This window comes from Cebus imitator, unplaced genomic scaffold (genome assembly GCF_001604975.1).
Source record: "Cebus imitator isolate Cc_AM_T3 unplaced genomic scaffold, Cebus_imitator-1.0 Scaffold173, whole genome shotgun sequence".
Classification (NCBI taxonomy): domain Eukaryota; kingdom Metazoa; phylum Chordata; class Mammalia; order Primates; family Cebidae; genus Cebus; species Cebus imitator.
In genome coordinates this window covers 3,685,915-3,701,045 of record NW_016107488.1, presented here as the reverse complement: position 1 = coordinate 3,701,045, position 15,131 = coordinate 3,685,915, and the positions used below count along the sequence as shown (strand labels likewise).

The window sequence follows — 15,131 nt, the reverse complement described above, 5'->3', positions numbered from 1 at the left end:
GATGTGACAGCTTCAAATCCAGACAGATGCAGTTGGTCAGACTGGCAACTCAAACACAGTTGCACTGATCCTGTTAATGTGATTTTCCCCAGCAAAGTTTGATTATCCCTTGATTTGCACAGTGACTGTATATCTGAAGAATTCAGTGTACACTGGGGCAGTGCAAAAAATATAGGTAATATGGGATTATGTTTTTTCACCAGTAGGAAGGGTGGACATTCCAAAGTCATGCTGATATACATCTACCAAGTCTTTGTTGTGCAGGCTGCTCCTTGCATTGTAGGGTGTTTGTTACAACTGAGTCCCCCTCAGTGAATGCCAGTAGCACATCCCTTCTCCACCCCAACTCTCTAATGCCAAAGATTCCCCCACATGATTCCATAATGTCCCCTAGAGGGTGGAACTGTCCCCACTAAATACCATCTAGTTGTCAGATTTCTCTAGTAGCTGTACTTTTGTCATTGGTTTGGAGAACAGTTTATGTCCATTAGACAAATTAACACTAAAGAATTCACATCTGCAAATTTCCCATCCTGAGCAGGATACCCCAGTCAATTTAACTGGCCATAAACTGGTTAAAATTAGAGAGATGTTGTGTACATCATTGCAATATGACATTCAGTGACACTAGATCAAATCATATCATGAAGTAATTGGTGTACATGACTTTGACCTTCTCTCTGGAAGCAATGTAGCTGATATTATTATTCACAATTTTAGGTAAAAAGCCCATCCTGTGATAGATTTCTAGGTATTGTCCCATCCAACAATTCTTTGCTGAACACCACTTATGGGTCAGGTGCTGGGTGAGATGAATAAAAGATAAATAAAATGCACTTCCAACTCAAGGAGCCACTATCTACCATAGGCTCTGGCATGATGACAAAGACAAATACTTGTGATAAAATGTTATAGATGCTTTGTAAAAGAAGCACGTTATTGTTTTGTGCTCTCTGTGGTAACTGTGATTATAGGGGAGTGCAGGATACCCTGGCAGCACTTACAAAGGACACTGTTCATTCCGAAGGTATTGACATTGGACCTGAGCCTTGAGAGACACAGGATTTGAATGAAGAAGACAGGGCAGAGGAAGAAAGAGAGGGGGGCTGGAAATAAGGGAAAAATATATCAGGCAGAGTAAAGAATTCATAGAGAGGCACAGAAGCACCCACCCATGAGCCTGAAAGAACAAGGAACATTTAAGTATCCAGAAGTAGAGCGAGGCTGGAGAGAAAAGCAGGGACAGATTAGAGATCTTGAACACCATGGCATTTGAATAGATGTCAAATGCAAGAGTGAGTCTGGAAGGATTTTACAGGGGAGGGTGATGGGATCATATCTTCATTTTAGAAAGATTAGGCTGCAAAGGTCAATAAAATCTCTTGGAATTTTGAAGAGCTGCTCATCACAATCTGCTAAGCCACCAAAGTACAGTGGAAACGAGTCTGCTTTTGTTACTTTCAGAAAGAATTTGAATCCAACATCCTCATATCACAATAATTGTGATAAACAGAAGTTCTGCAGTTTGAAAGGTCATTATGCCAATAATGGATAACATTTATTAAGCACTATGTGTGTTCCAGTGCTTTATGAATTGTATCACTGAATCTTCACAACCCTGAAGAAGGGACTATCATCATGCCTATCCTGCGATGAAGAAATCAAGGTGAGAAGGTTAAACACTGTGCCCGAGGATGGACAATGACAATACCATAGGGGACAGATTTGAACCCAGGTGGTCTACTTTTAAATTCTACATTCTTTGTAGAAGGAGGCCTAATTTTGTCAGGAAAGAAAAAAATATCCAACATACTTTTCAGAAAATCTATTGGGGAAAAAGTCATCAGTTACACCATATTGTACATATCCTATTGATATCAGGGGATTGTAATCATCAAGGAGAGCTTATGCTGCATTATGAGAATGTTGAATAAAATGAAGCATGAATAAAAACACTAGACGATAAACATTTTTCCCTTTACATACGAGAAATGAGATTCCAGAGGGTGACTGAGCATGGATTTTGAAGCTATAGTGCTGGGGTTAGTTTTCTGGTTCTGTCACTTAAACGTGGAGTCACTTTGGGCCACTTAAGTTCACTGTGTCTCAGTTTTCTCATTTGGCAAACAGAAATATTAGCTACCTTATTGTTGATGGTTGTCTTGACAAGAAGTTACAGACACTCTCTGGTCACTTGCATTCTAGTGGGCAAAAAGCTGTGTAGTAAGGATAAATGACAGAAACCAGACGAAATACTCTAGAATAAAAATGAAAGGCTACGTACTGTGGGAGGGCAGATGCCAGTGTTGATTAGGGGTAGGGAACAGAGAAAATGGTCCTAAAGTTTTATCAACTAAGTCCTTGATAACCCATGGCCCCTTTGGTGTTTGGCCACTTCCTGCTATTGCCTTGAGTAGGGAATCCTCTCATCCTGTTGGGTACTCATGGTCTGTACATTTCTTTCACCATCTGCTTTAGAGAGCACATTTATAGACAGGTGTCGTGGCAGGTGCCTGTAATTCCAGCTACTCATGAGGCTAGGCAGAAGAATTGCTTGAACCTGGGAAGCAGAGGTTGCGGTGAGTCGAGATCATGCCATTGCACTCCAGCCTGGGTGTTGCAGTGAGACTTTGTCTCAAAAGAAAACAAAAAAACCAAACTGTTCCTTGGAGACAAACTTATTCTAAAATACATGTGCTTTTCTAACCAAAAAAACACAAGCACATCTGATATAGTAAATTTGCTTTAAAATAGTTATGTTCCAAAGTGAACAGATTGTACACTTGTCCAAATGGATAGATTATTCCTTATTTTCCCCACCTGTTTTATTTTTGTTACTATTAGCTACTTCTCATGGAGAATTTACCAATTGACTTGAATCCATAGGAAATTTTCTCTCTAAAATGAGATAACCAAAAAACTTCCTAAAGTAGATATAGTCACAACCAGGAATTTGACAGATTTCACTGGGTTAGGATCATTTTACCTTTGCATAATGTAAAACATTTATTTAGTATGTCTTCAGGAAAACTAAGAATTTACAGGCATGTTAGACTATTAAGGGAACAAACTGTTAACATATTTTTACATGCACATGGTTATTTTAAAATTGTAATTAAACAGTAGTTAATGAAATTATTCTGACAGGAAATCCTTATTTAAATTGCTAGCTACACAGTTTGTACTTGAAAGTAATAAAAACTGAATGGCAAGAGGTATTTCATATTTTCCAATATATTTTATTAGCCTACTTTGAAACTATCCAGGTTAGGAAGGTCTTTCTTCATTAAAGTGAGGTATTTCTATGTTACTGAAATGGAAGCTTTAGGTTAGAGATGCCCTACGCATACAAAAAAAAATTAAATGGGGATGACATATTGGATTTATGGAAATGTATTTCCAGTTTGCTTTTTGCTTGTGGTAGTATTAGAAGGCATCTTAAACTACAGATCAGTGGAAACACAGTGCTTATTTTAAGGAGAATGGAGTTGAATGTGAAAATTATTTTATACAATTCAGAGGTAATATATCCATAAACTGTTTTGCATTGAGGTCCCCTCCCAATTGTCCCAGTGAAGACTGTGGGAGAGGACATGGGACTCCAGGCAGCTAAGCACAGGCAGCCTCAGTCTAATAAAATCAGATGCTCCTCAAATTGCCTCTCCAGGGCCTCTTTGAGAACTAATCCTATTCTTGCAATTTACCTAATTGTATCTTTTGTTGTTTCTCTTTTACCAAAGGACACTTGTTTTTGCTGAAGTGATTGTTTTCATTTCTGATGCTGTTTATACTTTTGTCTCATGTGCTCATTTTATTATTTTCTGGTTACTTCCTTCAAATGTTATTGGCTAAACTTGACCACTTTCTCATGAACTTAAAACAATTCAGTTGGTTTGAAAACATAATTGACCTAACATAAAAGGTTGAAACCAGGAATTAGCTGTTTACTTGCAAGCCAATTTAAATATGTAACAGGGACAATCCCAGGAGTCTTTACATACTGAAGTCACAAAATACAGTAATTTTATTAAAAAATTGTTATTTAATTATAAAAACTACCAATTTTACCAAACTAGAGTTAATACACTCCGTTTCATGTTTGATTTAGCTGGATTAAAATGAAGGGATATTTTATAAATCACTGGGGTTGTAAACAAAATGTTTAAAAGCTATTAAATGGATACATCTTCTCAGACTAGTTACTGCTGGATTTGAAGGTTTTAGAAAGCAATATAATTTCCAGAACTAGCAATCAAAACTTCAACAATTTTCTTTAAGTAATGGTAAAGTTTATTTTAATAACAATTAGAGGACAAAATGTTTAAAATTTGCAGTTTAAAACATGCACATTCGCAAAAGGCCAATGACACATAACACTGCATAGAAATAATATTACTCAACTTTAATAACTATAAAACACAGTGCATCAAACATCAAGATAAACAAACCTGAGAAAACTACTATAACCACAGATTCAATATTCTCCACTCATGCAGCTTCACAACTTCTACAGCAGTTTCAGCAGGAATGGTTTTGCAGGGAGCTGAAAATACTACTTTATCTTTAATGCAAAACTGCAGTTTTCTGTAGTAGCTGCCTTCCAAGGATGCCCTTTTTAACCTAATAAACTTGAAAATGTAAAAAATGAAGATTGACATAAACAACAGATAGTATTTACTATATTTATGGCTTCTATTTAGAACCACAAAACATAAAAATATTACTTTTAACTATTCTGCTCACGTTTTTGCAAGAACAGATTTACCTGTGGAAAGTTGCTGTTAATTCAAAGTAAGCTAATATGAAATCTAGTTTTCCTACTTAAGAGAGATTTATTTGCTGAGAAGTTTTGGGAGCTTTATTAAAAAAAGTTCTTAGAGGCAAGCTAAACAAAAGATTCAATTAAATTTGTTCAAATTTCTTTGTAAAATAATCTATTTAAAAATTATGCAGAGGCCCAATTAATTTGTCTACTGAATATTAAATTCCAGGTAGGCCATGATAGAACTTTATAAGGCAGAAATAAACATCAAGATTTACAGCAATAGCCATGCATTGGCCTGGATCACTTTAAATATGAATTCATGCAAACCATAAACCTATCAAAAACACAGCTGTTCTCATACAGAAAATAAATCAAGATGAAATATGGAAAACATTTATTTCCTTTCCTTCAAAATTTAACTTACATTCTACTTTAATAGCTGTCCAAGGTTAATTAAAATGTAGCAAAGTATAACTAAGTTACACAAGTGACTTCAGTTATTTTAATGTGAGAAAAATCAGACTATGGTATCTTATGAGGCATTATAGAAATGTTCATCATTAAAAAGCATTTATCAGGCACTGAACTGCATGGTGTTACCTTAAGTCATTTACAAAATGAATTCCTGGTCCATGTGATGTGAATGGGATAGGTATTTTCTCCCTAAGTTTTGTGGATGACTATTTATAAGATTATATGCCTAACAGGTTTTAAAACCAGGAGCTATCAAAGAGAAACTGCACAAAAATAAACATGATTATTTAGCTTTGTAACAATTACGACACTGTCATAATTTAAAAACTATGAATAATACAGTCTGTTACCAGCATTCATTTCCTGAAAACACATTTTAAATGACAAGTTCTAAGTGTTGTAAAGTGCACACAATGCAAAACATATTATCATGTGACTTTCACACTGGATATTTAGAATGCTGAAGAGCAAAATTAAAGTATAAAATTTAATGATCAGAATAAATGCTGATTGATTTCCAAAATTCATTTCCCCTTTGGAAATTAAAGAGGAATCACTGATTCCATTTAATGACCATACAATTCACATAAATGGCTAACACTGTTTAGCAGAATATACATTCACCTGACTTGATTAGGAAAAGTTTTCCATTAACTTAGCAACACTGCTGAAGTAGTCTCACATTAGAGCACAGAGTGGAGGTGGGAGGACAGGAAGTACATATATCATTTGAAATTTACAACGTTCCTGAGAAACACTGTTTTCCTCCTAATAATTTCCACAATATAACATCTTTCTGGGTGTGAGACACCAATATATTTTTATATGTATATATAAAACATTTAGAAAGTCCATGCTCAGTACCACTGTGTACTATTCAACATGAAAGAAGCAACTTTCAGCTTTTCAATGCTAAATGAACGAGGATTTTCTATTGTAAGTCATATTTTCTGAATTGTAAACATTGCAAAGCAACTGTGTTAGCATTTGCCAGAGTCCCTATAAGGAACTTTTTAATTGAAGAGTATGTGCCTTTATTTCAGAAAACACATGTTAAAAGTCACTTCGGCTGTTTATTTCAATCCTGGTAAAACCATGTGACTTTTTTCCAGTTAAGGAAGGTTTAAAAAAATCAGACTATTTTCTCTAATGTAACACTGTAAAGTCACTGCAATTGCAATGTTATATTGTAAGTTTTACCAAGAAGGTCACTCCCTGCCCCTCAAACCCCGAGTCTCACCCAGGAAGCAGAGAGACTAACAATGTCAACAATTCAAAAATAGGACCATGGGACAAAGAGGCTCAAATAAGTCACGTTTCAGATCATGTTACACATTATTAACTGTTTAAGAGCTCCACAGAAACAATCCATGTTTCAAAATTAAAATAAAATTTATTAAGTCAGAAAATCCAGTTCTATTATATTCATAATGTTTTTATGTTAGAATTCTGCAGAAGGGTGCCACTGATGAAGTGAGGGCAAATGGAAGCAGCTCTGCTGTGTAACTGCTATAAAGCGTTTCTCTGGAGGGGTGCACTTCATTCTTGCTTTCTCATTTTTTGTGGTTTGACCTCAGCTATCACCACTGGGCAGCTCAGGAAAAGCCACTCTGAATATCCATTCACTAGACAGGTAAAGTCTGGGACTTCAGAATTTTGAAGATGATCTTAGACTCTTACACCTGTGGTCTTGCTAGATGTGTTGATTCATGACTCTCTTAATCTGTACCCCAAACAGGAAGGGCTTGGGATGTAATGTATGTAAATGCATGTTCCCTTAAGGTTAGAATTATGTATATGTGTTATAACCTCTTATTTGTAGAAAATGTAGAGGCATACTGGTAACTAAGGAGCCACAAATACAGACAAGGAAATGATATATATCCTAATTTTAAATCTAGATTGAGAAGAAGGGCGAAAAGAATGTGAGAATATTAAACTCAAGAAGAGATCTGAAAAAAAATGACCTCTTCTCAATTCTAGTTGACTTTTTTAGAGTTCTACCTATTTTGCTGGTAAATCCATGTGAAGGCAAGCAGGCTTTTGAGTAAAAGGCAAATAGTTTGCTTCAATCTCTGAAGTGTATCTGAAAACTAATTCGTTTTTCCAAACAAAAGTATTATTAAAAACTAGTGTAGAAAACTGGCTGTGGTTTTAAACAGCCCCTTCATTTGCTGTTGGTAGCAAAATAGGCAATTTCAGATGTCTTGTAAATGCTGAAAATAATTAAACTCACATAGATTTTAAAACACACCAACAAAACCTACTCATGATGAAAGTGTCCTTTGACTATAAACTTATGGACTTGAGTAAAATCAGCATTTTTAAAATGGGGAAAATGTACTACTTATTTGTCCCAATAAGCAGCATGTGATGAATTTGGGGAACTATTTGATGAGTGAACTGTGAAATCATTTTCAGTCTTCAGTATAGGGGCACTCACCATATCACTGGGTATGCTACATAAGACAGCGGGTATCTCTTGTGGGAACACATAGTGAGAACGGACACACAGGACAAAAGCTGAGCCTATGTTCATGACAAAAGCCCATGCATTTATCTGACATGTTATTCCAAATACTGCAACAGAAGCTTTAAAAATCCCACGTAAATATGTACTGTATATTTCCTAACAGGAAAAACTTTAAGACAAAATGACATCACTCAATCTACTAGACGAGCCAAATTTTTAGAAAAATCTAGATGATGATGAAACTTTATCAGAAACAACTGAAATATATATATATAATTTAAAAAATCAGTGTCATAACAACAGAGTCACATTAACACGTGTGTCCTCAAACAAATAAACACGACAAACAACAAAGAAGCATTTGTAAGGCCAAAGGTGCAACATCACAGATTTTAGTAGCAAATGCCTTGACATATTCATTTTAAATCACTCTTACATTTGAAAAGTCAGGCATGCAGATCTTACAGCAGAACTGGAAGTAAACTTTCTCTTACATTTCTGGGCATATGACTACTGAACTAGAAATACATTTATTGAACCTCTTTGGCAAACATTTATCAAGACAATTTTGACACAAATACTTGTTAATAATGCCTTGTTTAGAAATTTTGCTCAGGAAGATTGAGTCAGTTCCTTAAGAATGCTGGTTTGTTTCAGCATATCCTGAAATCTAAGCCTGGATATCAAGAGTCCCTTTAACTAAATACCATTTAGAGTTTTTTAATGGTTGGTTACTTTGTGGTACAGCCAATAAATTGATAGTCAGTTACAGCCCAAGTAACGGCATAAGAATACTGACTTATTCTCCATATAAGAAAGCACTCTGGCAAGATACCAGGTCATTTTCGATTTCCATTTACAAAGACTTAGCAAATACCTTAAAAAATCCAAAAGATATGGTGTTACAGTACAGTTGCACAGTGCTTATGTCTATAATATACATAAATCTGAATGTCCATCAGCGAGATGAGCTCAGATCCACCTTTCCTCTCCATGGATCAGACTGGGATTGGTTAGCAGACTGTGGTGACAACCTGGTAGCTCTCCTTAGAGACATAACAGAGCCTGCCTTTTAGGCTCTCCCCATCACCATTCATCGGGCCTCTGTTTCGTGGTATCATATGCTCTAATCACTTCAGACTGTGAAACGATTCCATTTTCATCTTGAGAGAAAGCATACCCATCTAGAAGTTAATGATAAAACATGAATTATCACAAAGGCACTGGAAACCACTGTTATTCTGCCTTTTGAGTATTCATTTTCTAGCTTGAGAACAAATGCAGCCTTCCCACCTTCAAAAGCATGGAAACACTGATTTTTAATGTCCAGAAAAGACACACACTTAACTTCAAAATAAAGAGTGGGATGATCATAGGTTGCCAGTTTAGATTCTAGGAATTCTTCTCCCTAGAACACTGAGGAGGCGCCCTCAATCCCCCTAAATCCTCTGTTCTATAAATCAACTCCAACCCTTCTAACTTTTGCTTCCCTAATTCTGGAGGGGGTGAGGGAGTCAAGTGGACTCATATATTTCCATATAGGTCAGGTAGATGAGAGGGAAGGAAAAGTGATATGTAGGTGAGGTGGTGAATAAGGTCATTGATTCAACCATCCCACCATGTACAGTCCCTTGGTATCTGTGGGAATTGCTTCAGGAATCCCCTTGAATATCAAAATCCATGGGTGCCCAAATCCTTTATATAAAATGGCACAGCATTTGTATACAATCTACACACATCCTCTTGTAAACTTTAAATCATTTCTAGATTACTAATTTTTATTTTTTTTGAGACATCTTGCTCTGTTGCCAGGCCAGAGTACAGTGGCACGATCTTGGCTTACTGCAACCTCCACTTCCTGGGTTGAAGCGATTCTCCTGCCTCAGCCTCACAGCAGCTGAGACTACAGGCTCCCACCATTACGCCCAGCTAATTTTTGTATTTTTAGTAGAGACAGGGTTTTACCATGTTGGCCAGGATGGTCTTGAACCCCTGACCTTGTGATCGGCCCGCCTCGGCTTCCCAAAGTGCTGGGATTACAGGCATGAGCCACCATGTCCAGCCTCTAGATTACTTATCATACCTAATACAATGCCTCTACATCAGTTAATTCTAGTGGATTCAATGTACTATTTGGTTCATGGCAAGTTCAAGTTTTACTTTTAGGAACTTTGTGAATTTTTTTTCCCCTTGAATATATTTGACTCACAATGGGTTGAATCCACAGATGTGGAACCCACAGATACAAAGGGCCAACTGTACATCAAAACATCATCTTGTACTCCATAAATATAGAAAATTATTATTTATCAATTAAAAATGGTGAGGAAGAGGAGATAAACACAAATAACTGCTAATGGTGGCAAGTGGTCTCCTTCCTTCTGAGGACATTCCCCTTGATTCTCAGCATCTACAAATAAACTCACTCATGCCCCAACATGGTTGGCAGGGGCATGGGATAAGGAATGACCTCCAAGGGGATTACATCTTTAGAAAAGGGCTCCCGAAGTATAAAGAGCAAAAGCATTAGACATGAGTATATGTAAGTGAAAATAAATTATATGTGGAAACAACACGAAACAAAAGATATATTACTAACACAAATACATTTACTACAGGGCTTTACATTTTATATTCTTTTTTAGATCTTGAAATGTTAAGAGGGCACAATATGTAATAATTTCTTACAACTCTAAATATTCATAAATATTTCTGAAGGGAAAAATATGTTTCCTTGTGTTGTATGAAAACTGAAAGGCTCTTGCAAAGTTATTCAAGTAGAAAAGATAACAAGACAGAGTCAGCTTTTAAGAGTTAAGATTTACTGGCTTTAAAGAAAAAGATTTAAGGAAGCAAGGAATGTAGAAATATTGCTTTTCTTTAAGTGAAACAGCAAGCTTTTATAATGAACTATCTCTTCTGTTAAAAGTGAAATGGTTCTGACCAATGGATTTTCTGTTATTTACAGGTTGCAAATATGCAAAACTTGTTTTAGGCATTAGTTTTAAATAGCTAAATACCCTAAAGTCAGGATATTATATAAATGCTATGATACAGTAACGACAGATAATTTATTTAAAAATAAGAAACTCAAATACTCACGGAGCAGGTTTTGTTGCAAGGATTCAGAGCGGTACAAGTTCACGTGGTTCTTCTTAAAGACGTTCTTGAGCAGTTGCGCCCTCTCGGTCAGGCTGCAGAGCAGGTGCAAACGTGTGAAATGAATTATCAACTCGGCAGAGACCCCAGTGTGCCCACAGGACCACCAAAGAGAGTTAGACTTAAACAAAAGATTGCTTGAGAAATCTGTAGCCTAGTGATTCTTTTTATGCCATTTTCTTAGATAGCAAATGAGATTTCAAGTATTCAGACAGACTTTTGAGGCCATTTTTTTTTTTTTTTTAACTAAGGAGTTTTGTCCCCGGTACTCCTTCTCCCAGTAAAAAGTAAGATCTTCTCACCACCCCCAACTCAGTTATATTTAAGTCAAGCGACAACACAGAGCCTGTACAACACAATTAGCTAAAATAAAAAATACATCAGCAGTGTTATTCACCTCTAAGAGCTTGCCGAACTTACTGCATATCATCTAAGCATGGCATTTTTAGAATGACAAAACCTTATTACTATATCCTTTTCATATTTGGCACATTTTGGCGCAAAATATTTCTAGTTGAAAATATTAACTAAAGTAAATATTAACTAACATTACACAAAGAAGACATTTCATAAACTTTTCAATTAGAAAAGTTTCACTACCACTCTAATACGGTATGACATGTGTTCCTTAATTTGATTTTAAAATAAGCTATTTTCAGAAGAAATAATTATGATAGGTGAAATAACAAGGGAAGTATTTTTCAATGAGTGTTTAGAATAGTTGTCTCCTCAGATCCAAATCTAGATAATTAATTATGTAACTTCTAAAAGCACATTATAAAAAATTAGGCATCTTCCCCCTGCAACTTCACATAAAACAGTGCCCCACACAGTAGAAACTCAAATAGTTGTTGAATATACTAAGTTGAGTAATAATTCTGAAATGTATTTATAGACATCATCATCTTTCCATCGTGTTATTTCTTCATTGTTTGATTTGTAACATTTTGTTTTGATATTAAAGAACATAACAGGCATGAGACACAAATAAATAATCCATATGTGTTTCAGCAAATGTTTATGCAATTTTAATAACTGGAACTGACTCAGCTGAAAAATTTCCATCTTGTGTTTTTCCCACTATAAAAGCTTTAGTTAAATTGCTGTGTTATGTTAGTTCTGTGTTTTGCCAATTTTTCTGAGACCCTGAAATGAAACAATATTATATACAAAAAAAAAGGATCCTTTGCAAAATGAACTCATTGTGTAAATGAATTATGCAAACATTTAGGAAAAACTGAAGAAAAAATATTTAGAAATGTTGACATTTGTAGTAATCTTCCACACATATATTTTGAAGTCTAGGGAGGTTAACTGGTATTATTAGACATATTTCACTGTCATTGGAAATTAGCTACACGAAGGCAAGAAAACTAATTAACCTAAGACTCCAGCAGTTCTGCAAACAGTTGTAAAACTTGTTTCTGTCTGTGAAATAAACAGATATGAGAAATGAGAAAGGGCCATTTTTACAGAGTTGCTTTCTTACTCTACTCTTTAAATGATCTAGCGTTACAGACCCATGGACCCTGAGGGACACTAAAATATGTAACTGCTTTGAGGAAGTCACAGCTTTAGCAGCAGGTGGTCTGATTTCCTTAGCAGAGCCTTGTGGATGGGGTGCTGGAAAGTCTCCGGTGTTACAAACCGAATGGCTATGGGAGACTAACTGAAATGATTACGGGAGAATAGAAGATAGCAATGTATTATTATGCAGCGTCTTGTTCCCAGAAGGCATTTTCCAGGTTTCGGGCTGGCGTTACTAAATGCATAATACTTTAATATTGCAATATTAAAGTGTTAAGAAGGCACATATGAGAATCTTTCATATTATGGCAACCAAAATACGGAAGATAACATAACTCTATTTTGTACAGTTCACATAAAGGCTCTCAGCTCTTCTTTTATATCAAGTTAATGTACAGCATTAAAACAAAGCAGTGAGAAAATCTGTTTCTTAAAAAAGAAGCACATTACTCAGGAAAAAGCATGGGCTCCGGAATAGTGCTTACATTTAATTTTGTGTCGGCTGCTTATTAGCTGGGTCACCACTGGCAAACCTTTCTTGGTCATCTCCTATATAACCGGAGGGCAGTACTTAACCCTCAGGCAGACTGTGAGGATGCAGGGAGCTGTCAACACAATGACCGACTCATAGGAAGCACTCAACAAATGCTGGCCCTCCCACCTTTACCCCCAAGATCCTGAGAATTTATTATGAAAAATCAACTAGAACAGAGATCATCACAAAACAAAAGGTACTTTGTAAGGAGCATTTTTGATGCCTTGGTCTCTAGTCAACATAAGCTCAAGGTGAGATGTCTGTTGCTGCACATAAGTTTTAATTTATGATGGTCTCATTCTACCTCTTTACAAAGAAAATGACTAGATTTTTGTTTTGTTTTCTCCTTAGCTACTTTGAACTTCTTGCTTTAGTCCTATAGAGCAGAGTCCCTCCTCCAGAATATAAATGCCATTCACAGGAGGTTGCTTAATAAATAAATGATAAGTTGTATTTCTCTAGTCTTATCTTATACGTTTGGGGAACTACTTATTTAAACATTCATGCAACTCTGGGCCATCAATGTTTAAAGCTACTAATATTACTATTAAGGCACATTATAAAATATACTTATGTTAACACTAATAGATACATTAAAAGTTCAATTTTAGCGGAACAGCTTAACACAGTGTGAAAAGACAAAACAAAAACAAAAACAAAAAAACTCCACCAAGATGATGATACCTTCGCACTAAAACCACATTTTATTCACAACTCTTGGCTAGCAGTTTTACTCAGTCTTGTATAGTCTTTCATTTACATACCAAGTTATGTAAATTTTGAGTTTGTTTAATGCAATCTTACAACTGCCACTAAATATTGCTACCTTATTTCCAAACCCACTAAAATGTTGCAAGTTAAACATTTGGTGGAGGTGAATGTAAAGATAACATGTTTAAAATAATATTTCACTTACAAATACTAAAAAATGTTGGTGTTGGTAAAAACCAATTTATAGTTCTGGAATGTGTTGGAATGTGTTGTCTTAAGGAATTTTCAGTGGGAAACTTGAGGAGTAAATTTGCATTTGTCCATATATTGGGATGGTAAGCTATTTAGGTTGACTCATTAAAACAGCTCTCCAAAAAGTAAATCACTATTCATTCACAGAATGTTTAACGTGTAGCATGTGATAGCTGTCCTACACTAGGGTAGCTGCAGTGGTGGGGAGACAAACAATGAATAGAACAGGCCTAATCTCTGCCCTGGAGCTGAAAACATTTCAGTGTTCTGTCATTTTTCTTTTCGAATGTTGGACAGAACCACCATCATGGTGATGAGAAAGGCTGAAGGAAGCATCTGACAGATCCCTGTGTCCTCAATCCCGACCAAAGTATTTAAGTAGTACTGATATCAAATCTAGCGTGAACACTGAGAAATACAATTATTTCCTTTCTACTAGTTCTGGAGCAATGTTGAAACTGCTTTTCATTAAGATGAACAATGCAGCAGAAAGGTTCAAGAGAGCACTGTCACCATCCACACCACCGAGTTCTCTGACACCTCGTATTCCTGACTCTCCCAGCATGTGAAAACTGTAAACCATGGCCAAACAGTAGTGCCAGGCAAATCAGTGAGGACTGACCTGAAGATCCCAGGCTAAAATTCTATTTAGTAATGGCCAATGATGATATGCTGGCTAATGACTACAGTGAGAAATATAAAAGAATTATGAGTCTCATTATATTTGCCTGTCTATAAAATACATTGCTTCACACACACTCCTATGATATCCAAAAATAATTGTCTTGCCTCCAAGGAGCCCGCAGTATCCATAATTTCTTATTGTAAACTTTTGGATCAGGTTTAAATGTTCAGGAGTAAGATTTGGGTTATTTTTTTAAAGTACAATTTCCATTTTATTTTTCTCCAGTGGACAGTTTTTCTTCAGTTCTTCAGAACTCAGCTCCTGGCCGGGCGTGGTGGCTCACGCCTGTAATCCCAGCACTTTGGGAAGCCGAGGCGGGCAGATCACGAGGTCAGGAGTTCAAGACCAGCCTGACCAATATGGTGAAACCCTATCTGTACTAAAAATACAAAAATAAGCCGGGTGTGATGGTGCATGCCTGTAGTCCCAGCTACTGAGGAGGTTAAGGCTGGAGAATCACTTGAACCCAGGAGGCACAGGTTGCCATGAGCTGAGATTATGCCATTGCACTCCAGCCTGGGCAACAGAGCGAGACTCTGTCTCAAAAAAA

The 15,131-nt window shown here is 36.2% G+C and overlaps 1 protein-coding gene across 7 annotated transcripts in view; it reads right to left on the bottom strand.

The window, feature by feature from the left end:
* Positions 1 to 4,272: 4,272 nt before the first annotated feature.
* Positions 4,273 to 15,131, bottom strand: part of ATP8A1 (ATPase phospholipid transporting 8A1) — a 248,531-nt gene continuing 237,672 nt past the window's right edge. For all 7 annotated transcript variants that reach the window (XM_017544905.2, XM_017544903.2, XM_017544902.2 and 4 more), the window contains 2 exons: positions 10,815 to 10,906; positions 4,273 to 8,896 (listed from right to left, as the gene is read on the bottom strand). In XM_017544905.2, the coding sequence (XP_017400394.1) occupies positions 8,799 to 8,896; positions 10,815 to 10,906 (190 nt within the window). In that variant the 3' untranslated portion in view covers positions 4,273 to 8,798. The remainder of the gene's footprint in view (positions 8,897 to 10,814; positions 10,907 to 15,131) is intronic.